Here is a 22,628-nt window from a genome sequence, read left to right as displayed (position 1 = left end):
ACTGTATGCAGTGCGAGTTAAGCATCTCCACACTTAACGCATTCAACATGCAGGCATATGACTTTACATATTCTAATGTTTTTGTGAAAACTGTAGATCTCTTTTGTGGTGGTAATTTAGAAGAAGCCACAGATAGTATTTCTGTATTTGTTAACCTAATTTTTTCTCAGTGAAGAAACACCTTTTTTCTTCAGTTGGTCTCTTTCCTCACCTACTGTAGGTGCAGCCACGTGTTGAATTAACAGAAATACATGTAAACAGCATTAAGTCGTCCTATCAGGTGATATATTTTTGGAGCCATTACTAACTGATATGGACTCTGTGTTTTTCATACCTCAATCTTTTCATTTTCTACATACTTCTGCTGGGAAATCGTCATCTGGGACTGGAAGCAAACTTGGACTGTAGATTGGGCGAGTCAGCTGAGGCATGCTTATTTGCTGGCAGCCAATCAGCTTTTTGGCTTTAGAGTTATGAGGAGAAATACATGACCAGTTTAATGGCCATTAACTTTGTTTTGTAAATGAAAACTTTATTATGTTCTTCTTGCATTGTTGTCCATCTGTTAGAACATGAAGGTAACACTCATCATTAAAATGTCAGCTTCCTCATTAACCCAGCAGTAAGCTGAGTGGCGACTCTTTACAAACGCTGGTAAAATGGCAAAGCCGACCCAAGACTCTTCGACGTGTGCCCGGAGGGTTGTAAGAGATCTTTGCACAGGACAAGTTTGGTGGTATTAGCAGGTAGATGGCAGGTGTTGGTGAACACAAAGAAGCTTCTGTTTGTCCTTTTCTAATGTAAGATAATGATTAATGACCCATTATTTGTACCAATAGAAAGTAATAGGGTGTAGATACAGAGACGTGAGTTTTTTTTTCCCTGAGAGCTCTCAAGTTTAAGTCAGATGTAAGATTGATCATTCTGTTTCTGTTCTTAGTTTTAAAGGAAATAAGAAAATTGCTATCGCCAAAGTGTTGAAGTCTTAGCAGTTAATTAACATGTTACGTGTGGTGCCAATAATAGATTTTTGTGATTAACCAGTAAGTTTGTCTATGTTGCAGGCGAGACTAATTGAGTTAATCATTATTTGTTAAAGAAGCAAATGTGAAGGTTTAATCAGATTTTGCATGAGCTGCAACAAAGTTCTGGTCATCAGGGAAAAAAGCTTCACTGGGCATCTTTGGGGCCTGTTTGATCATTCCAGATTTGCTGCTCTTTTGCTTGGTGTCTCAATGTCTAATTATACTTTTTCTCTACAACTTCTCCACTATAGATACAAATCACTAAAGCAGCGAGGAAGCAGCACGCCAGGACAACCTCAGTCAGCAGGCCAGCCCTCCCAACCTCCAACCAAGCACAAAACTGGAGGAGAAAAGCCAGAAAAAGGTGAAAAGCAGCAGAAAAGACCCCAGACACCCTTCCATCATCGCAGCCCGACCAGCGACGAAACATCCATGGAGACGGAAACAACGGTAGGCCAGCGGCTGGCCTTGAGGAGTCAGGATGGGGGGAGATTTCGTTCGTCAGATGTTACCTCCATCCCCAAAGCCCCCCAGCTCCATAGTGGGGGGATCAGCGCTGGGCCTTCAGAGCAGGCTAACTCCCCCCAACCCCCACCACTTAGCCCCCACCCTTGTGAGCGTGGTGAGGATTCAGGGATGGGCATGAAGAACCCTTCAACCCCCAACAGTCAACACTTTTACCAGTCACCCCCAGAGCCCTGTCTGGTCGGGGTAAAGGGTGGCAGCGAAGAGCATGGAGGGCCAGAATGTCTGAATCAGCATTTCCATACCCATCACCCCCACCCGCATCCTGGAACCTCCACCTACTCTGAGCCGCCTGAGCCCACTGTGTATATGGGTGCAGTAGTCAGCCTGGAGGACGACGACGGCTCCCATGCGCCGTGGAGGTTATTTAACCTTCCCCGTAGGAAAGAAATCGAACTGCTCATGCCACTGCTGCCCGCAGACAAGCTAAGGGAGGAGGCCTCAGCATTACAAGACCTGGTGTCGGTCACAGAGTGAGTGTCACCTGCCAGAAATCACTATTCAGTGCCCTGTCTCTTCTTCTGACACATGCCGATTAAGGCTTCAGTCAAACATCCAGGCTGTCGTCGTTACAGAGGCTCTGACAGCTTTCAGATATTCAGGAAAAATAGTTTTCAGTAGTCAAGCTGTACAACTCACCTTCTCTCCGTTTCAAACTCATGTTCTCTCAGATCTCCTCACTTCAACCCCTTTCATCCTTTAGCTTTAGAGTTTCCGCTGCCGTGCTTAGCTGCACACAGCACGTTAATCTCTCTCCATCTGCCCTTTTGACATTATACGTCACCAGTGTGTTGGGCCAGCTCTACTCATTGATTCCTACACATAAACTCTAGAGCTCAAAAAGATGAAGAGTAATGATAGAGTTCAATAAAGATAAATCTCAGCTATTGCAGTGGAGTAGAAGCTGATAGTATTGCTGCCTTGCTTGTTATCACTATAGCAAGAAACTTTCACCAAGAGAAAGCTGCTGGCAAGAAATAGCTGTGGTTTGTCCACTGTGAAGGACAGCAGGGTGACCAGCTGGAAAGCAGGGTGGGTGTATATAGGGAATTATCTGTGGGGTTATGCAATCCCAAGGGGCCGGTCACTTGGTTGGCCTTTTCTAGTGAGCTGTAATCCTTCCAGCCACAGCTCTGAATGGCAGCTAATCTCTTGCTCAGGCCACTGCACACCATCACCTTGCATCAGAGCTGGACAAGCATGTCGAGCGGGCAGAAGCACAGAGAAATAATGGAGCCAGCGAAGGGGAGGGATGACACATAAGTTCTCCCTGTTCTCCTGCCAAGCAGCCAGTTTTTTTTCCCCTCACTCTTCCCCATCTGTCCCTGGTCTGTTACATATGAGGAACAAGTAGGCCACAGTCATAGGCACATAAGGGATTTTGAAGAGTGATGACAATGCAACAGGTGAGGTGATGCAAGTGTATGAACAGGCATTGCTGGGGTTGTCATGATTTCAGAAACGTAGCAGAAATATAATTGAAAGCAAACTTGATGCATTGGTTTTGTGGCGTGACATCTGTCAAAACCGCAGCTTGACATATATGTTACGACAACACTGACATGTTTTCAGCTAGCATCTGCTTGAACAGCAAACATGGAAAAAGTCCTTGTATTTTTATCGCTTTAAACTTGATTTTACAATAACTGATCAGACTGTTATTTATGGTCTTCTGATAATGTTAAACTCAGAATTTACTTGCACAGGAAATCTGTTTTTTATGCCGCCCCCTCTTAACTTAAGCAATTTCTTTTCTTCTTTTCAGTGTCATGTCTACAACTAAATGGACACTTAAGGTGTCTGAAGAGCGTGTCCAAATGTATCGAGCCAGGAGGAACCAGTACCTTTCTGCTGCCGTAACAGATGGAGATCACGAGCTGGAGGTGGACCCCTATGCCTTTGAGGAAGGAGATGTTAAGTTCACCTTTTCCAACAAGAAGGATAAGGCAGGAGGAGAGCGTGAGCCAGGAAAAAAACACAAGGTAAGGCAATCATAGTGGAGGAGTGAGGTATGTTGTTTAGCCAGTCTGAGCCTTGTTATGCTGGATGCTGTAATGGATTTATTACACCTTTCTTTTCTTTAAAAATGTTCAGATGCTTATGTTGGATGTGTTATACGGCCATGGTACAACGATTACATTGTGTCCCATATGCTAAATAAATTGTCTACTGAAAGGCAAATGAATTGAACAGTTTTTGCCACTTGTTTCCATAACAACAAACTGCAGTGCAAGTCTGCACCGTCAAAGGTAACCTTTGTGTGACTCGCACTTGAAACTGTATCTCCCACAACAAAAGATTTACACCAGCTTTCATTTCTGCTTCATGCATGTTAGTTGTACATGCACAGATGGGTTGATCACACTTTTATCTTTGATGTTTTCCTCTAGGAATGAGCTTTATATTTTTACTGTATGTTTTGCTAACCAACAGTTTTAAGCCTCTATTATTGTGTTATTGTTGATAGGCTTGAGGTTGTTGACTAAAGTGTAAGAAACACAGTTTTGCTTTCAAAATTGTACTTGAGGCCTAACTTACAAAGTCCATTAAAAGTATTGTTTCAAATGTTGCTTGGAAGCAGGGTGGGTCATAGGTTTTATATGCTTATGGGATGCCAAGTTGACTAACTTGTGAGAATTATTTGGGGTATTTCTGCAGCTACACTACCACCTGTGATGCTGGTGGCTCTTTATAACCTTGTGCAACTCGACATCTTAACAATTCTTTACTGTGACAACTTGACCTGAACTCACTAAACTTTACTCTTTCTTAAAATCAGCAATGCACAGGCTGTTCTCAGTCCCTTTCGAAGCCACAGTCTTTGGATTTGTTAAAAAACAGCAGCAACAGTTTGAAAAATAGTTGCCTTGTTGTGCGAGCCTTCTTTACAGGAAGCATACACACCCTCCTCACACGTTGCTCAGGGCAAAAGGGGACAAGAGGGCTGATTTTGAACATCTGGGAGCAGGCAAGGTAGAAAATAGGCCAACAGCATTCTCAGCAACGCTGCACTAAAAATAACAATGCAACCACTTTCTACATACATCCGCTTTCACTGGCCAAGTCTAACGGAGCAGGAAACCATTCCCGGATCACTTGTTATTTTTGCCCAAAGGAGTGCCAGATAGTTAGCTGGGCCAATTTCCTTTAACTTCTGTATTTCCGATTTGATCTGCCCACTTCTTCTTCCTCACTCTATTCTTCTGCTCTGCTTATGTTTCTGTTGCTGTTAGCTCCAGAGAAAAGCAACATCTTAAAGGGTATTTACCCCTACCTTTGAAAGGGAGACCCTGTGTTTCTGCTCTGGCCATTATGTTTGCAGCAGGCTTTACAGAGCCACAAAACCTGGCTCACTGAACAGTAAAACAACACAGTCAAATATTTCCCTTCTCGCATCGGTCTGCTGAAGACCGCTGCAATCTCCCGCTCTGTGCTGCTGTGTTGGGATGAATTCAGTTCCCAGTGGAGTTTAAAGTCTCCTGTGGAGCAGTTTTTGAATGGAAGCTCTTCTACTGTCTTTATTTACTTGTTGCATAAATATTCATTTCCTAATGTTCCTAAAGTTTTGAAGCAGTTTGACTTGAGAAACATTTCCATTATTATGCCATTTTCATTACTATGCGTTACCTTCTACACGCCTGATGCTCTGTCTAAACCTTGAGTCTCCTCATGACGGATGAAGGCATCAAAGAAAAAAGAAATAGGGCGAAAAAGATTAAGTAATTATTATAAGCCATTTCATCTCATCAGATTATTAAACCAACTTCTGGTGGTTCCCTAAAGTGCTGTGGTCCTCTGTGTATCATACATAAGCATCAAGGAGCAATCAAGCAGTCTTTTAACTGGAGAGCTATTGACTTCTCTCCTGGTCATGTGACATGTGCTGTAATGGCAGCATGATCTGATCACTGCATAGAAGAGGTGCGCCTGCTGAATAGGACCAGAAGCGATAAGGATGTATAATGTGTATAAGCAAAAAGGCAATGGGACACTTTAATGTATTTTTTGCAGGATGTTTAGACTCAGATACATTTTCCTTGCCAAGACTGAGTTATTGATAAGGGGTTAAAGCGTATAGATGGGTATAGTTTGTGGCCTTGGTGTGGATGTTGTGCGCTTCTGTGGGCCTTTAAGGGAGACAGATTAAAGCCTGTGTTACTCAGAAAGCAGCCCTGGCGCGTAATGAAATCAATGGTAAGGACATAACAGTCCCGTTCCCCAGCTAGATCTGCTCAGCACACTGTGTACACACAAGCCATCATCGGAGCACACACTCACACAGAAGGGCGGCCCTCCCAGATATTAAAGTCTGGTCAGGAGACTTGAGACGCCATTGCTTGGATCATGATTTTGTTCTGGATTGTACTGGAAATCCTTTTTTTTCCACAGCAGAGAGAAGAAGTCATGTTTTTTCTTAAGAGCTCTATCACCTTTTTAGTTTTATAAAAAGCAGAGTCTACAGTCTGCTGGTTTATGTGGTTGTTTTTAATGCTGTTCATTTATTCATATCCATATATATATATATATATATATATATATATATATATATATATATATATATATATATATATATCGCTCCTTTTCTTCCTTTTTGGTAAAATAGCCAATTTGATGGTGTGGTATTTAAAATCACAGTTTTGTTCCCAAATGAGTTCACACTTCTAAATTTTACCACATTATTAAAGCAAACTTTCCCCAGCCAGTCAGGGTCCCTGCAGCTTTTAAAATAACTTAATCTGTCTGAACTGTAAATTAAGATCATTTTAAGAAATGGTTCAAGATTTTATCAGGTTTAGAAGTTGCCCTCTGTTCTTACCTTTCTGTTACGTTTTTCTTTGACAGGGTGAAGATGGAGGAACAGGTCAGTCAGATGGTAAGAAGTCTTTTTCCAGCAGGTTCCTTTCCGACTGCTACTTGGACAAATTTTTATTTTACTTATTTTTTATTATTTTTTATTGTCTTACAAGACCATTCTAGCCAAGAGAGCAGCAGCACAGTTTGCATTTATACATTCATCCGTTAAAGAAATAGATGCAGTAACACTAAAGAATAAAATGAATGATTTGTGAGTTTACACATCGAATGGAAACAGTTTTAATTCAGTACGTCAGTGGAATCTACTTCCGTTGCCTAAATAATTAACATTCACTCTGGGTTATTTCTCATTTAAATCTCATGTAAATGATTTGTCATGCCACAAGGATTTAAAAAACTAAATTGAGAGGGAAATCAACCTTAACTTTGATTTGGAAATGAAAGTGACTTGAGGACATTCTGGGTAGTCAAAATAAACAATCATACCTCAAAGCAAAATGTTTTAGTTAATTAAGTTCTCAAGCAATCTGCAAAGAAGCAAAGAATCTGCTTGGAATAAGAGTTTGAACTCGGAAATCTTTAGTACCAATTTGTTCTTTTATGTGTGTGTGCAGATGCTCAACGTGCGGCTGCCCACAACCGCATGGCCTCCACCAGCCTCATCTACGAGACGGACCTGGTGGTGTCCATCAACGACCTGGACAACCTTTTCAACTCAGATGAGGATGATCTGGCGGTGAGTGGAGACCTTGGTTCTCACTGCAGTGGATATCATTACAGAATGTGGTCTGGGACAGTGTGTGTGTGTGTGTGTGTGTGTGTGTGCGCGCGCGCACGTGTGTGTGTGTGCACGCGTGCGTGTGTGTGTGCGTGTGTGCGCAGTTGTTTATCCACTGGCAGTTGTGTGTTTGAGCAGTGTCTCCTCTCTGCCCTGCATCAACTGACTACACTCACTGCCACCACTATTAATCCTACAAGATGTAATTTGTGATACTAACTTGCAGCTCATGTGGGTGTAAAAGATTTTAGAGCTGTATGAACTCGGTGATACTTGACAGTAACGGTCAGGAGCTAAAATGGCTCGTTTTTCTGTCCACAGCCTGGCTCCAGACGACCGGTGAACGGAACAGATGAGAGATTCGGTAGTAAGGAATCAAAGCCATCCACGTTGGACACTGGATCTTGTATGTGTCTTTCCATCTGTCTCTTCTCTTCTGTTATCCCTGAGTGCTTTTCCCTGCTTGTTAACTCCCTGGTAAATTAAGAGTTGCACTAAGATTTGACCTCAGTTTCAAACTTGGAGCTGCCCTTGAGTGAAATGACACCAGATCTCTTAATTCACTTAATAAATCTGAATTTGATGTTCCCGCTTGGCTTTGCCACCTAGTGGTGAACAATATGATTGTAGTGAAAGTCAAGCCATCACTCTTGCTCATAATTGTCAGCCTAGAGGTGTCTTGTAGCTAATGTGTAGTCGTCTCCTGCACACTGTGTGTTGTCAGGAAAACATGATACAATAATTAAAGATCTAAAATGAACGTAGCTTTTAGGTCAGCCGCTGTCTTAGTTTATTTAGATATTTCAAAGTCCTTAACCCCTTGTCTTTTACCTTCAGTTGTGTTTGTCCTTCAGACATCTTGCAGTTACGACATGGTTTGACAGTAACAGGTTAGCATCGTCTGCTGGATCATTGCATTCAGCCTCTTCAAGAGAAAACTTATCATTTGTATGCAGGTTTATCCTGTGTAGATGAAAGCAGTGTATAAAGAGAACTCCGGCTTTTTATCTGCCTTTCAACTTTGTGACAGCAAAACTCCAACAGCTTTGCTGGATTCTGTAAATAGACTGAACTGCATGAAGGCAGAAAGGAACCCTCTGAAAATGACAAGATAAGTGTTACTAACAATGTAAACGTTTCATCGGTTTTGGATGAGATGCCTGTTAGACTTGTCTCTAATAAGCGTTTATTTTTTTATGAGATGTAGCTGATTAAAAGAGTAGCACGCTTGTCATGTCTTGTCGCGTATTCAAAGCAAAACAGCATACATCGTGCACCTGATTTTCATACTTTTTCCCTTAAATTGTTCCAGTTCCAAGGTGATGTTAGTTTGGTTGTTTGAATATAAGGAAGCAAATTATATTTTATCTTACTGTGAGCATATTGAGATGTATAGTTTAATAATGCACTTTAACACCAGTAACGTTTGTTTCTCTTTTCCACCAGGTTCAGCAGACTTGCAGATGTTTCCCACACCTCCCTCTGTGGATTTCACCGGCAACTCACCCATGAATGTGTGCACCAAGGAGTACGGCAGCATTGAGCCCAGCACAGGCATGACCATGCTGGATGGCACCTCAACTCTGGGGGGTCACTTCAAGATCGAGGTCGAGGAGAGCTTCTGCAGTCCTAAACCATCTGAGATCAAGGTCCGTCTTTGTGTGTTATTGTCAACAGAACCAACACTGACCTCTTAATTATGGTGTCAGACTGACAGACATACAGCAATTTACTGCCAGAAGCAGAGGATGTCAGAAAAAGTGTGATGGGCGCATTTTGGCTTGGAGGCCGCCCACGACAAGGAATCCAGGGTTCAGTCTTTATTACAACAAACACCGGCTCCACTCAAATGCACATGAACAAGACGCAACTGCAATGTGCTCCATAGCTCTGAGACTACATACTATTATTTTTGGCTTCTGTGTGCTCTTTGTCTTATAATAATAATAATATTTCATGTCTGAAAATAAGCTGCCGTATATGTTGTGTTCATAATTTCCTTAGATTCAGATTTTTCTACAAGGGTCTATAGAGATATTACTATTTCCATTCTCTTTTGTGTCGATCTTGCAGGACTATTCCTTTGTGTACAAGCCAGAGCTGTGTCAGGCATTTGTAGGCTGCTCCATGTTCGCGCCTCTCAAGACGTTACCCAGCCAGTGTCTCCCACCTATTAAAATACCAGAAGACTGCATCTATCGACCAAGCTGGACCATGGGCAGGGAGATGCTCAACCCTGTGCCTGTGATGACCTTCCTCAGCAAAGACAGGTAAGCTGCTGTTTATGCCTCATTTTTTTTAAAGGGTAGTTGTGTCACATTTTTCAGCCTGTTTCAGATATTCTTCGTAATTTATGATAATTTGAGCAAAAGGTCATAGAGGGGCTTAAATTTAGAAGAAATCCCAGCTCTGTGCCAAGTTGTTTGTTGTGTGTGCACGGAGAGACATCCATACATGCTCCTCTCTCTTTCTTTCCACACACCAACTGTTCTCTCCCTGGACACCACCTTAGCGGGCAGCTCAATTTCCCATGCATGGCTGCCTCAGGCAGAGCAGAGAAATGAGTGTAAAATGACTTCTTGGTTGAAGATGGGGATTATCACTGGAGTGACAAGATGGGGCCCCCACAGCGGCTCCAAGCCACCTTGCTGCTCATAGCAGTGAGGTGTCTTAACTATATCTGTCACTGCTCCTCTTAAATGCACAGCTACTCCTCTGTTGCTTCCCATGAAACGGTTTTTTATCAGCATGTGGAAAAATCCCAAAACAAACCTTGTATTGATTTTATAAAATGCTCAAACCGTGCAATTTTCAACCCTACAAACTCTGTAATCGTATAAACTGCCCTGGAGCAGATGCCAAAGCATTTCCCGATATGCTTGTGATTGGAAAATGTTTTGGCTTTTAACTCAGAGGTGAACTGTCAGTTTAACAAGCGCGCTCAGCCAGAGCTGGAAATGGTGACAGATTTTTTCGTAAATATTTCGAAGAGCTGTTTTCAGCTGTTGGGTTGTACTTTTGCCTGATGATTGACATTGACATCATACAGAATCATGACAGGAAATGTGGCAGCAAAGCTGGACGGGTTTTAAACGATTTTGATAACTAATACGTGGGCAGATTCTTGCTTTTTGTAAGTTTCACAGCATTGATGTGCTAAAGCTGCTACACCAGTTAGACCAAAGTTCACGAACAGTAAGCATTGTTTCTAAACAACATAAGACTGGGATAGAAACATGAAATTAAAATCATTTTAATTAAATATTTTCCTATGATGTTTTGATCACATATTGAGAATTATTGCCTCATATAAAGTAAAACATTCTCATATCAGGCTCTAAAGGAGACAATAAAACCATGCCATTGGCTCCGAGTAGGATACACATAGTCTGCTGGATCTTGCGTTAATGGGTTAAGGTGAATTGTGCAGGGAGGGACAGATGTCTGCACTTAACAGCATTTGGCCATTGTCCAAAGGGGGATTGTAAAAGAGCTTAAAACGTGGTGCCAGTGCTGCCTTTGCATTCTCATCCCATGGTGAACGTGCTGTTGCTGGAGAGAGGCTTGTACTGGGACTTCCTTCTAATGGGTCTGTGCCATGAGTTGTTCCCCTCATACAGTGAGGGACATGATGTGCTCACCCTCCCTCTCTGTAGCTTTCCTACTTTCCTGTATACTCTCTCTCTCTCTCTCTCACTCTCTTTCTCTCTCTCTCTCTCCCTACCTCCTCTAACAGTTGCTTGCTAGCCCAAAAATAACCCTTACCTCAGAGGGACGCTTGTTGAAATGTTTATTGAATGTCTTCCCCTGTGCTTTATCCTTTTGCTACCCACTTCTCCCTCTCTTCTGCATTCTTGTTCTCTCATGTGTAAACATGTGCACAGTCAAAGCCCACTCTGCATTCCTTCTGTTGTGAATGTTGTCTTGCCCTACTGCCTTATTACTTGAAATGTCTTCACAAATTCGGTGAGACAGTTGGAAACTGGTTTGTTATCTGAAGCAGTGCACTGAATGTTTCTGTTCTCAAAAACCTTGGAAAAAAAATGTTGAGCAGGGCATGTTCCTGAACAGTTGTCTGTATCATACAGGAACTTGTACAGGACATGAGATAAGATTTTTTTTCTGAATATAATGTCAAAATTACAAATATCACCTGCTCTAGAACCTTCCATTCTTTTCTGTCTTTCTTCATCTATCTTTTCTCATGATCATTCACAGTGTTGGCAACATCATGGATCAGGACTACAGCCAGACCTACACCCCTCAAACCCACACTCCCTTTATGTCAAACAGTGCTCCACCAAGTAACAGTGGCACTGGTATTCTGCCTTCACCTGCCACCCCGCGTTTCTCAGCCCCCACGCCCCGTACACCTCGCACCCCACGGACACCTCGCGGCCCCTCAAGCGTCCAAGGCTCGCTCAAGTACGAGAACTCCGATCTGTACTCACCAGCGTCCACCCCATCCACCTGCAGACCGTTGAACTCTGTGGAACCGGCCACGGTACCTTCCATCCCCGAAGCGCACAGCCTCTACGTCACGCTCATCCTCTCAGAGTCGGTCATGAACCTCTTCAAGGATTGCAACTTTGACAGCTGCTGCATCTGTGTGTGTAACATGAACATCAAAGGAGCTGACGTTGGCGTGTACCTGAGCGACCCCATCAGCGAAGCCCAGGAACCCTGCAGCTGTGGCTTCAGCGCCGTGGTCAACCGCCGATACGGAAATGGCTCGGGCCTCTTCCTGGAGGATGAGCTGGACATCATCGGCCGGGGCTCGGACATCAGCAGGGAGGCAGAAAAGCGCTTTGAGGAGCTGCGGCTCTCCTCACTGGAGAGAACTGGGGTTGGAAGAGGGGACCGTATCCCAGATGAGCTGATTCTGCTCATGCAGGAGCAGTGCACCAACCCCTTTTCACCCATTTCAGTCCCAGATCATGACATGGTGACACGGGGGCCAAGTGGGGCCCCTGCACCCCCTTGTGTAAGGGTGGAGGAGAGGGACTATCACAGCGACTGCTACATGGCCCTGGAGCATGGCAGACAGTTCATGGACAACATGTCAGGCGGCAAGGTGGACGAGGCGCTGGTGAAGAGCACCTGCCTGCACCACTGGGACAAACAAAATGGTGAGAAGACTTATCTTTTTGCTCCTAAAAGGATAAAAATGGTCTTAAGTCATCAGAAATGTTAAAATAAATGTACATGGGAATTATTTGGAAAAAGGACTACAAGACTTTTAATCAAGTTAACTGTTTAAATTCCAATTTTCTGCCCTCTGTAGTTTTACTTTCATACTGTCACCATGTTAATACCAGAAATCTTTATGATATATGGACCCCCAAACTCTTCATCCCATGTTTTCTTTATCCTAGGTAAATTGGAGGATACAGTAAAGTAAATTTAGGATAAAGTGCTCCCCGGTGTATTGGTTTTCCTGTGTTTTGATGAGTTTCTCCTTTTACACCTTTGTTTCTCAGCAGTGGACGTAAGTGCGCTGTGTTCTCAGGATGTGCTGCGGGTGCTGTTGTCCCTGCAGCCTGTTCTCCAGGACGCAATCCAGAAGAAGAGGACGGTGCGGTCGTGGGGCGTTCAGGGTCCCCTCACCTGGCAGCAGTTTCACAAGATGGCTGGACGGGGCTCTTATGGTAAAGCTTTTCAGACTGCTAAGTCTAAAATTCCTGGGGAAACTTTCTAAAAGTGAACTGACACAAAGCTTTTTAGTCTCATCTTTGAAGTTTGTGTGCATGGTATTTGGTATGTGAAAAGATGTCAGATCAGTAGCTGTGTGCTCCCTCTGGTGTTGTCCAGATGTCATATCTGGTGGGAAGGGCTGTCAGATATTTAACTGTGCTTGACCACTGTTCTCACTCTGTTTGTCTCCCACACTCAATTTCCCCATCACTCCCAAAGGCACAGACGAGTCTCCAGAGCCTCTGCCCATCCCCACCTTCCTGGTGGGATACGAGTACGACTTTGTGGTGCTGTCGCCGTTTGGTCTGCCCTACTGGGAGAAACTCCTGCTGGATCCATTTGGCTCCCAGCGAGACATTGGGTACCTTGTTGTTTGTCCTGACAATGAGGCCCTACTCAGCGGTGCCAAGAGCTTCTTCCGAGACCTCACCGCTGTCTACGAGGTAGAAAGAGTGACGTTAGCACTGTGTTACATAATGCTGCGTAATTCAACCGGAATAATAATCTAAAACTTGTGAGTTACAGAAAAAAATGTTTCTGTAACTTAAAATGAATAGCATGTAAATTTGTCATCCATTCATTAATTGACCATCTTCAACATTTAACCTTTGTGTCTTGCTTTTCCACAGTCTTGTCGCTTGGGTCAGCACCGGCCCATTTCAAAGGGCTACCCTGATGGCATAGTCCTCGTAGGGGGCAGTGGAGCCAAAAACCTCATGGATCAGCCAGTCAGCGACTGGTTCCTCAAGGCTGCCAGCGGCAACTGCGACGCCTTCACTAAGCTCAAACTCTATGCACAAGTGTGCCGCCACAACCTCGGTACGTGCCGCATATAATCACTTTTACTGCTATTTAACTGCCAGATTTCTGGTTCTACACTTTTATTATGGTGCTCAATGCTTGGTTCAGCTATCTTTTCGCTTAGTTTTAACCTTCAGTTCCTCTTGGTTTAGTCAGTATGATTGAGTTCATTATATTAAAAAAGGCTAGCCAGAAAACCTTGGATGCTTAAAGAGCAGTGCTTTGAAATGCCAAAGAAGTGAGATCAGAGTAGGAGGAGGTTGAAATGGAGTGAAGAGTTTTTTGTTTGGTTTTTTCTAAATGCCTCCACACCAGATACAGAAGTAGCTGAGGGCATCATGTTTTCACTTTGTCTGTCCCATTCTTGTTAATGTTTTATATCAGGTGCACATTGGCTGAATTTTCCAAATTGGGCTCAAACATTAATTTGGATTAAATGACAAGCTTAAATGTGTTGTCAAAGGTAACTGTAAACCTCAAAGAATTAATTTTTTAATGGGATAAAATCATGGAGTGATGAATTCTTAACTTTGTCTTCAATCAGATTTTATTACTGTCCAGATATAAATACACCCAGTGTCAAAGTCTTCTGTACTTACACTATATTATTAGTTTTGGGCAGGCGGTTTATAAACTGCATCTTAATTGGCTGGCAGAGACTTTTAAAGTAGTGAGTTTTGCTTTTTTTTCCTCTCTAATTTTGTTAATAATATTCCAACTGTGTATTTCTGTTTCTCGCTGTAGCTCCATACCTCGCATCACAGCCGTTAGACGGTTCCCTCCTCACACAGCCCAGTCCTCCACCTTCATCCAGCCAGTCATCATCCACACAACAGTCTAGCTCCACCTCCAGCACTGTCAGCCAGCAGGGCTCCTCAGTTTCTAACAACAGCAACAGCAGCAGTAACAACGGTGGGTCTGGAAACAGCTCAGCATCATCCAACAGCCTTGCAACACTTTCAGGACAAGCTGGCAGCACAATACCATCTGCCAAGCCCAACTCTTTTCCCTCCTTTGGAAGCATGAGCAACCAGGGCTCCCAGAGTGGACAGCTGGGACAGCAGGCTGGCACCCAGAATACTGGCACCTCAGGGGACAACTCCAGCAGCCAGCCCCAGGGAACAATCGAGCCTCCTGAAAGGTACTGTAGAATAAAATCTTACTTTTTGCTTATTCTTACAGTTTTATGAAGCAACATATTATCTCTTCTGTGTTTCCAGTATCAATGGGTGCTTAAAATTTGTTAAAGGTTGTGAACAAAACTAAAGGGCTAAGCTTTTCTAAATGTGAGGCTTTCTTGTGTCTTCTCCAGCACTTTGGAACGAGAAAAGGTAGGCGTACCCACAGATGGGGAGTCCCATGCTGTGACGTATCCACCTGCCATAGTTGTTTACATTGTGGACCCCTTCAGCTACGAGGAGGCTGATGGTGGCTCAGTGCCAGAGCCAGCCCACTCCAGCGTGTGGACGCTGGGTTTGCTACGCTGTTATCTCGAGATGCTTCAGTTCCTGCCCCCACACATCCGTAATTCCATATCTGTACAGGTAGGAGGACTTGCACATTCTATTTGCTAGCTATTGTGTTCACATTTGCAACTGAATTAAAGTATAATTTACTTGCCTTCATCTTACAGATGATCTTGTCTGTTTTTTTCTTTATAATCTTAGATTGTCCCATGTCAGTACCTGCTTCAGCAGGTACGAGGTGAAGACCGCCATATCTACGCCCAGCACCTCAAATCCCTAGCGTTCTCTGTCTTCGCCCAGTGCAGACGGCCGCTTCCCACCTCCACCAACGTCAAGTCGCTGACCGGATTTGGACCGGGCTTAGCCATTGACACCGCACTGAAGAGCCCAGAGGTAAACACAACTTGCAGCCCAGCTTCAGTCGTTACACCCTTAACTGCTTAGATGTGATTTATCTTCACAGTAGTGGCGGTTGATTGTATGCAGTTTCACTTCAGCTCTTAGCATTAGCACTCCTCAGTGCTCTGATGGATTGGTAAGCAGAGAGGCACTTGACACTGTGCCCCTGCAGCAGCCTTTTAGTTGCTTACACCTTTTCAAGAAGACATGAACCTGACCCAGCCTCTTGCCCCGGCTCTACTCAGTCTCCCGCTGTAGGGAGAGTTTTTAGAGCTAACTATCATCAAAGGTGTCTTCCCCCCATTTATTTATTTATCTATAACATGAAAAGAACTTGTAACCTCTGTTACTCTGGAGTTTACCTTCCATTATCTGCTTGGCTCACTTCCTGAGACCTTCATAATGAGATCTCGACCCCTGGTTTAGACACAGGGGCACCTTAGACCAGGATCTGATTAGGATTACTTTCTTTCTTGCAGCAAGCTCTACCTTTTAACACCTTTAACACACTGGCAAACCTTTAAGAGTTTTGTTAGAATAAGTGAGTAAATATAGGACAGTGAGAGGGAGATTGTTGCCTCTTAAAAATATTAAAATGTGAGCAAAAAAATGAGGATGCATAGAATGTATTTTGAGTGTCTGTTAAAGTTCAACAGCTAGTTAAACCTTTTTTGTGTATCTGAAGCTGATTTTTTTTTTAATTAAGCCCTCATCTCAAGTAATTTTTTCCCCCTCTCATGTACAGAGACCGGAGTGTTTGCGTCTATATACGCCTCCATTCATCCTTGCACCTGTTAAGGACAAGCAGACAGAGCTGGGGGAGACATTTGGTGAGGCATCGCAGAAATACAACGTGCTGTTTGTAGGATATTGTTTGTCCCACGACCAGCGTTGGCTTCTGGCGACGTGTACTGACCTGTATGGGGAGCTTCTGGAGACATCCATCATCAACATAGATGGGCCCAACAGGTAGGACTACTATCAACTATTTCTTGCCACTGGACCTCCCTGCTGGTGTTTGAACTTTTGGGGCTTTTTCTGGCATTAACATATGCTGGGAAATTATAGATGATAATTAAACGAGTGACAAATGTTAAGTTAATAGAAATTTTAATTTTGCATACAGGTTTACCATTGCATTTTTCTGAGTATCAAACATTATTTAGGTTATTTGAGTGGAGTCAATCGAATCATATTTCATTGCATTGTACAGGGCACGGAGGAAAAAAGGGTCAGTTCGGCGGCTCGGCCTGCAGAAGCTCTGGGATTGGTGCTTGGGACTAGTGCAGATGACGTCAGTTCCATGGAGAGTGGTGATTGGCCGATTGGGCAGGATAGGGCATGGAGAGTTAAAAGGTAATGCAGACTGTTGTAGTAAATTTGCGTTTCAAATGTCCAAAACACCAGAGCATTCATGTTTTTATAATCAAATGTCAACCCTGTATCTTTCCTTTCTTGAAATCCTAGACTGGAGTATACTGTTAAGCAGGAGAAACCTCCAGTCGCTCAGTCGGCGGCTGAAGGAAATGTGTCGAATGTGCGGAATCTCTGCCTCAGACACTCCCAGCATCCTCAGTGTATGTTTGGTCGCCATGGAGCCACAGGGGTCCTTTATCATCATGCCAGGTACAATATGATCACTTTGTGAAGATTGTAAATAAACTTAGTATCTGTTTTAATGAACACTTCTTATCTGAGTGACATTACTCAACTCAGAAAGGCAGCACTAATGTTTGTGTGTGCGGCGTGATGGATGGCAGCCACATATCACAGTGCATGTCCCCTCCTTGTCCAGAGCAGATTGATGGCAGGGAAGATCGTGTACCTTCTGCTCATAAAGCACTACCTTTCAGATCCCCATTGATCTCAATGCAGTGTGATGGAGAGCCAGATCAATGGGTTTATTTTGGGAAACGAGTGGGGGATTGTCAGTGCATCATACCAGGATTGTGTTGAGCTGTGCTAGGCTGATGGCATCTCCTGTCTGGAAACCTCTCAAGCTGAAAAAGATTAGCAAGGTTGTGTTAGCCTCAGAAGACTGAATAGGGGATTCGGCACTAAATGGAACAGCTGTGGTGACATTTTCTTTTTTCTTACATAATTTACTTCTTTTTTTTTTGTGCGTGTGTTTTTGAACTTCACGTTGTGAGTTTAGCTTATATAACCTAGTCAATTATTTACTAGGTGTTTGGATGGGGATTTGGTACATTATTAAAATTCCTATGTAGCAGTGAAATGAAATTGGTAAAAAATCTGTTTTGTTTGTGTTTTGTTTTTTAATGGTATTTACATTCTTTCCTCTCAGACTCTGTGTCAACCGGCTCTGTGTTTGGCCGGAGCACCACCTTAAACATGCAGACGTCACAGCTCAGCACCCCACAGGACACCTCCTGCACCCACATCCTGGTTTTCCCCACCTCTGCCTATGTCCAAGTCGCAAGCTCCAGTTACACCAACATCGACACCAACATTGACATTCTCAATCCCACCACCGGTGAGTGGTGCTTCATCGTCTTATCTTGCAGTCCTTCCCAGAGATTTCCCTGCTGTTTGTAATTCAGCACACCTCATCTCATTTGCAAGACCCTCAAACGAACTCACATCAAATTACTATTTCCTTTTCCTCCCTACTGTTTGTTGCAAATCCTGCCTGTTTATATATCCAGTCTATTAGTCCTCAGCCTATCCTTTGTGAGGAGTTTGTTGCCTGAAATATAAAGCATGTTAATTTTAACGAAAGTTGTACCATACATGTTCTTCCCACCAAAATAGACATTTTATTGTAACCTGCAGATTTAAAGAGGAAGACATTGATTGATAAAATAACCACATCATCTGCTGCAGTTTTATGAAGTTACTCTCGTGCTCTCCTCAGATGGCTCAGATGGTATTGGAATCTTTGACCTGCTGGACCAGGAGAACGAGTTAGTGGATCCAGACATCATCAACATCTCACCAACCACTTCACCAGTACACTCTCCCGGCTCTCATTACCACCATGGAGGTGATGGCAGTAAGGTGAGACATCACGCGCATACACACACACACACAGTCCATCAGCAGAACTGAAGTACATGTGATACGATGAATTCCAACTAAACTAATACTGAGAGTACACTTGTTTCAGGGCCAGAGCACAGACCGGATGGAGTCTCATGAAGAGGTTCCTAACCTCCTGCAGCAGCCTCTGGCGCTTGGCTACTTTGTCTCCACGGCGAAGGCCGGCCCTCTACCTGACTGGTTCTGGTCAGCTTGTCCGCAGGCTCAGAATCAATGTCCGCTTTTCCTCAAGGTACCACCGTCTAAAACCCGTTTTTATTGATACCCTTTTAACCAGGTGCCTTCAGTAAATCCATAAGGTCTATATTTGGCAACTGCAGCAGACAAGTTAGACTTAATAATCCCTTCTTTAAATGTTAAATGAATATTTGTTGGCTTTTCCTAATTCTACCCATCAAAGCAGAGCATAATTTTCAGTTCCAGTTAAAATGAGTTTCTCCATCAGTCAACATATCAACAACCAGTCATACGAGCTGCTTCTTCTGAGTTTTGTTTTACCTGTTGCATGTTTCTTGAGGCAAATGAAAAATATTTGAATTTCCAACCCTTTATAGTTCAAACCAAAAAATATTTTTTTTTGCATTTTCTTCATTTACTTTGAAAAATAGGAATTGGTTGAATTGGTTAAATGGTTGAGATAACAGTAAAAAATAGTAAAAAAAAAAAAAACTTGGAACAGTATTGGGATAAAAACTACTTACTTTTGGTATTACTGGGGATGCACCAATGCCACATTTTTCAGAGTACAAGTACTTACATTTGAATACTTGCCGATACCAAGTACAGATACAAGTACTAATAAAGCCCATCACAGTGCACTGGTAAGGAGTGTGAGCCATGTGTGACGACTGAGTGGTTAACTGTGTGTGCATGAGTCATCCATACACACAGTATCGGGCCAAAACCTGATACTGGTACTGGTGCATCCCTAGGTATTACATACCCAAACCAAGAGGTAGAGATGAGTCAAGCAAGTTTATTTCTACAAATGTTCAATTAAATTGAATATTGTGTGAAAAATGTGTTCTACCAAACAGAGCAGGTGGTTAAAGGTTTAAAGTTTGGACATAATTACACCTTACTTACTACAGATTGTAATCCATCCTGGCTAATCTGAAAAAGAACATTTGCAGTGTTTCTGCAGATTGCCTGAAAGCCACCACCTGTGGCCAGTGTGCAGCAGCTCATGAAATCCACACTTGTGTGTGAACATGTATTAAAGATGGAAGCTGTTTGTAAAATGCAAACCTCTTCTGTAGCGTTTGACCGCCTGTGTGAGGTACAATTGAACCTTGGTGTATAATTACACAAAAGATTTGCAGCCTTATCTACTGCTTCTAGAGTTGGATACAGACTTGCTGCTGGTATGCTCTGCAGTGGAGAGATGTGTAATTATTTAGATGAGATTAAATAAAAGGTTAATAGCTTCGTTATAATGCGTTTGACACCTCTCTCCCTGTGCCCCCTCTTGCAGGCCTCTTTGCACCTCCATGTGTCTTCAGTGCAATCAGATGAACTACTGCATAGCAAACACTCCCACCCCCTTGACTCCAATCAGACCTCAGACGTACTCAGGTAAACAACACCAGAACACCCTCCTCCTTGAGTCAAGTGAACAAATTACCGTTACCTCCCCCCTCGCTGTCTTCAGGTAGAGATTTGTACTTACCGAGTTAATTTAAGACTGAAGTTTTTTTTTGTTTTTTTTTTCCACAAGAGATTTGACAATAAACAAGACATACTTCATACTAAATTTTTACTGTTTGGCAGTTTCAACACATGAATTGGTGATTGGTTTATATTTAAGTTGAAAAATAACCCAATTTTCTGTGTATTAAAATCAGATTTGTGCTGGAGCAGTACAACGCCCTCTCCTGGCTCACGTGTGACCCAGCCACACAGGACCGGCGATCGTGTCTGCCCATTCACTTCGTGGTGCTCAACCAGATGTACAACTTCATCATGAACATGTTGTAACCAGCAGCCTGTTACAGGAAGGGATGAAGGGGAAAATCTGAGAGAAGAGAAAGCAAGTTTGATTTCATCGGGCTGGATCCTGTACCAAGATGGGATCGGATGGTTTCTCAAAGCCTGTCCGGCCCTTTTCCTCTGTGGCTGTTACTGGCTGATACAGTCCTGTCCCTGTGATTTAAAGACATTCATATAGCAACTAGGGAATAAAGAAGAGGGGCGAAGCAGAAGTAAAGTTTCAGTTAATGAACGTGAGAGAATGACAGCTTGATTGTCATGGTATGTAGCATGGCAGCACTGTCACCTGCCAGTCTGTATCGGAAACTCTACCTGTGAAGTTATTGGAAGAAAAGGGACATTTTTGATCAAGGAATTAACTCAAGAATGGATCTTTGGTTTTAAGACATGAAATTTCTTAATGCTTTGGATGAAATAGTATCCAAATAAAATGCCTGCATCTATCTTATTTATTGTAAGTTTTTAAATGTATAATTTGTCTTATTTCTTAACTTCTTATACACACACACACACACACACATATATATATATATGTATATATATATATATATAAATAAATATATATATATATATATATATATATATGTGGAGAAGGTTCATATCACCTTCCTGCTTTAAAGCGACTGGTCTAAGATATATGTAACCGTCTTAATAAAACAACCTGGAAAATTCTCATAAAAAAAAGTCCCAGTAGGTTGCTTTTAGAGTATTATTTTTTGTAATGAAGACAGAATATTTGTATAGTCACGATGTACAGAAGAATTAGAGTGGAGAATTATGTTGTATGTTCATGCCTTTGAGCGTGAAGGACTTACAGCAAAGCTGTAGCTACAGAGGACTTGTACAGCAATGAACTTCACTGTGTTCAAATAAAGAGGTACATTGTTGTATATAGTATTTTATACCGCACATTTAGACACAAAAACCAAATGGCAATATATATAAATAATTATATATGAATGCCATGCCAGCATTTGGTGGTGTGGCTTCTGTTTTAGGAATAAAGTGCGTCAACTGATTTTCCTGTGCTTGTGTTTATTGCTTTGGGGAGGGGACTGTGAGGTGCAACTGAACAAGGACACCGATAGGAGTGGAAGGAGCTATTGGCATCTCTTGAAGTAGCTGACCTCAGGTTTGTTTTTTGTTTTTTTAGGAGAGAAAATGAGAAGACAGGCATGCTGTGTCCTTTTACAGCACATCCCTTTAGTTTGCTGCACCTCTCCTGACTGATCGGCTGTGGTCTGGCTCCTCTGGAACCACTTCTTATTGGTTATTGATGCATTTATACCAATCCCAGTTATTCTGCATTTAAAATACATGTGTGGTGTAAATGAACTTTAACCAGCTGTGGATGGCTGCCTGTTGTATATGCAGTGTTTGCTCATAGAAGAAGACACTGAATTTTTACTTTTTGGAGGAAAACATGCATTTTGAGTGGAAATCAACTGACATTTTTTATCTTTTTTTTTTTTTTTTTTTTTTTGCCAGCATTTGTTGGCTTGATAAATTTGACCATCATATTGTATGTGGTCTCTTGAGTGTAGAAAAATACATTTATTATTTAATAAACCTTAGAAATTTTATTTTTGCCATGTATTCTTATTTGAGAATCATGGTTATTAGTTCACATCTGCCTCTACACCAGATCTGCACGTGTGTTGCTACAGTTAAGTCCCAAGAGGGGAAAGCAGTGAAATAACCACATAATAACGGAACTAAGATATCTTTTAAATTGTCACAGGCTTATGCAGCTGACCCTTAATTCTCTCGAGATACTTTCTACATTTGACATCAGTGTAAGCAACCTGTGATCATAGAGATCCTCCTCTTTTCCTTTGGTGCCTTTTAAAATGTCCTAGATTGACATTGACCTCATTTTTCTGACTAGATATGTTAATAAGAAGTTATGACCGCCTTTAAAAACCATAAAACCAACTGTATTCAGGACAACTGAAGATATAGTGATATTCTGTAATTAAAGCATAATTTTGCAAATAAATCACGAATTTATCAGGCATGACGTCATCCACAACTTTCCATGCATTAAGATGGTGCAGAAACTGAGCTGTTCGACTA

At 42.5% G+C, this 22,628-nt stretch overlaps 1 protein-coding gene across 3 annotated transcripts in view; it reads left to right on the top strand.

Moving 5' to 3' along the window:
* The window catches only part of med13a (mediator complex subunit 13a), a 65,336-nt gene extending 43,765 nt beyond the window's left edge, over positions 1–21,571 (top strand). For all 3 annotated transcript variants that reach the window (XM_042008052.1, XM_042008053.1, XM_042008051.1), the window contains 22 exons: positions 1,277–2,023; positions 3,316–3,532; positions 6,393–6,423; positions 6,980–7,101; positions 7,465–7,549; positions 8,590–8,792; positions 9,217–9,413; positions 11,362–12,272; positions 12,624–12,791; positions 13,057–13,280; positions 13,467–13,656; positions 14,383–14,779; positions 14,951–15,182; positions 15,306–15,497; positions 16,249–16,472; positions 16,717–16,859; positions 16,971–17,129; positions 17,809–17,997; positions 18,379–18,521; positions 18,631–18,795; positions 20,038–20,138; positions 20,408–21,571. In XM_042008052.1, coding sequence (XP_041863986.1) covers positions 1,277–2,023; positions 3,316–3,532; positions 6,393–6,423; positions 6,980–7,101; positions 7,465–7,549; positions 8,590–8,792; positions 9,217–9,413; positions 11,362–12,272; positions 12,624–12,791; positions 13,057–13,280; positions 13,467–13,656; positions 14,383–14,779; positions 14,951–15,182; positions 15,306–15,497; positions 16,249–16,472; positions 16,717–16,859; positions 16,971–17,129; positions 17,809–17,997; positions 18,379–18,521; positions 18,631–18,795; positions 20,038–20,138; positions 20,408–20,540 — 5,173 coding nt within the window. In that variant the 3' untranslated portion in view covers positions 20,541–21,571. The remainder of the gene's footprint in view (positions 1–1,276; positions 2,024–3,315; positions 3,533–6,392; positions 6,424–6,979; positions 7,102–7,464; positions 7,550–8,589; positions 8,793–9,216; positions 9,414–11,361; positions 12,273–12,623; positions 12,792–13,056; positions 13,281–13,466; positions 13,657–14,382; positions 14,780–14,950; positions 15,183–15,305; positions 15,498–16,248; positions 16,473–16,716; positions 16,860–16,970; positions 17,130–17,808; positions 17,998–18,378; positions 18,522–18,630; positions 18,796–20,037; positions 20,139–20,407) is intronic.
* The last annotated feature ends 1,057 nt before the right edge of the window (positions 21,572–22,628 follow it).

Source organism: Melanotaenia boesemani, chromosome 15 (genome assembly GCF_017639745.1).
Source record: "Melanotaenia boesemani isolate fMelBoe1 chromosome 15, fMelBoe1.pri, whole genome shotgun sequence".
In the NCBI taxonomy this organism is placed as follows: Eukaryota; Metazoa; Chordata; class Actinopteri; order Atheriniformes; family Melanotaeniidae; genus Melanotaenia; species Melanotaenia boesemani.
Note: the sequence above shows the minus strand (reverse complement) of the source record. Positions and strands in the feature narration are given on the sequence as shown.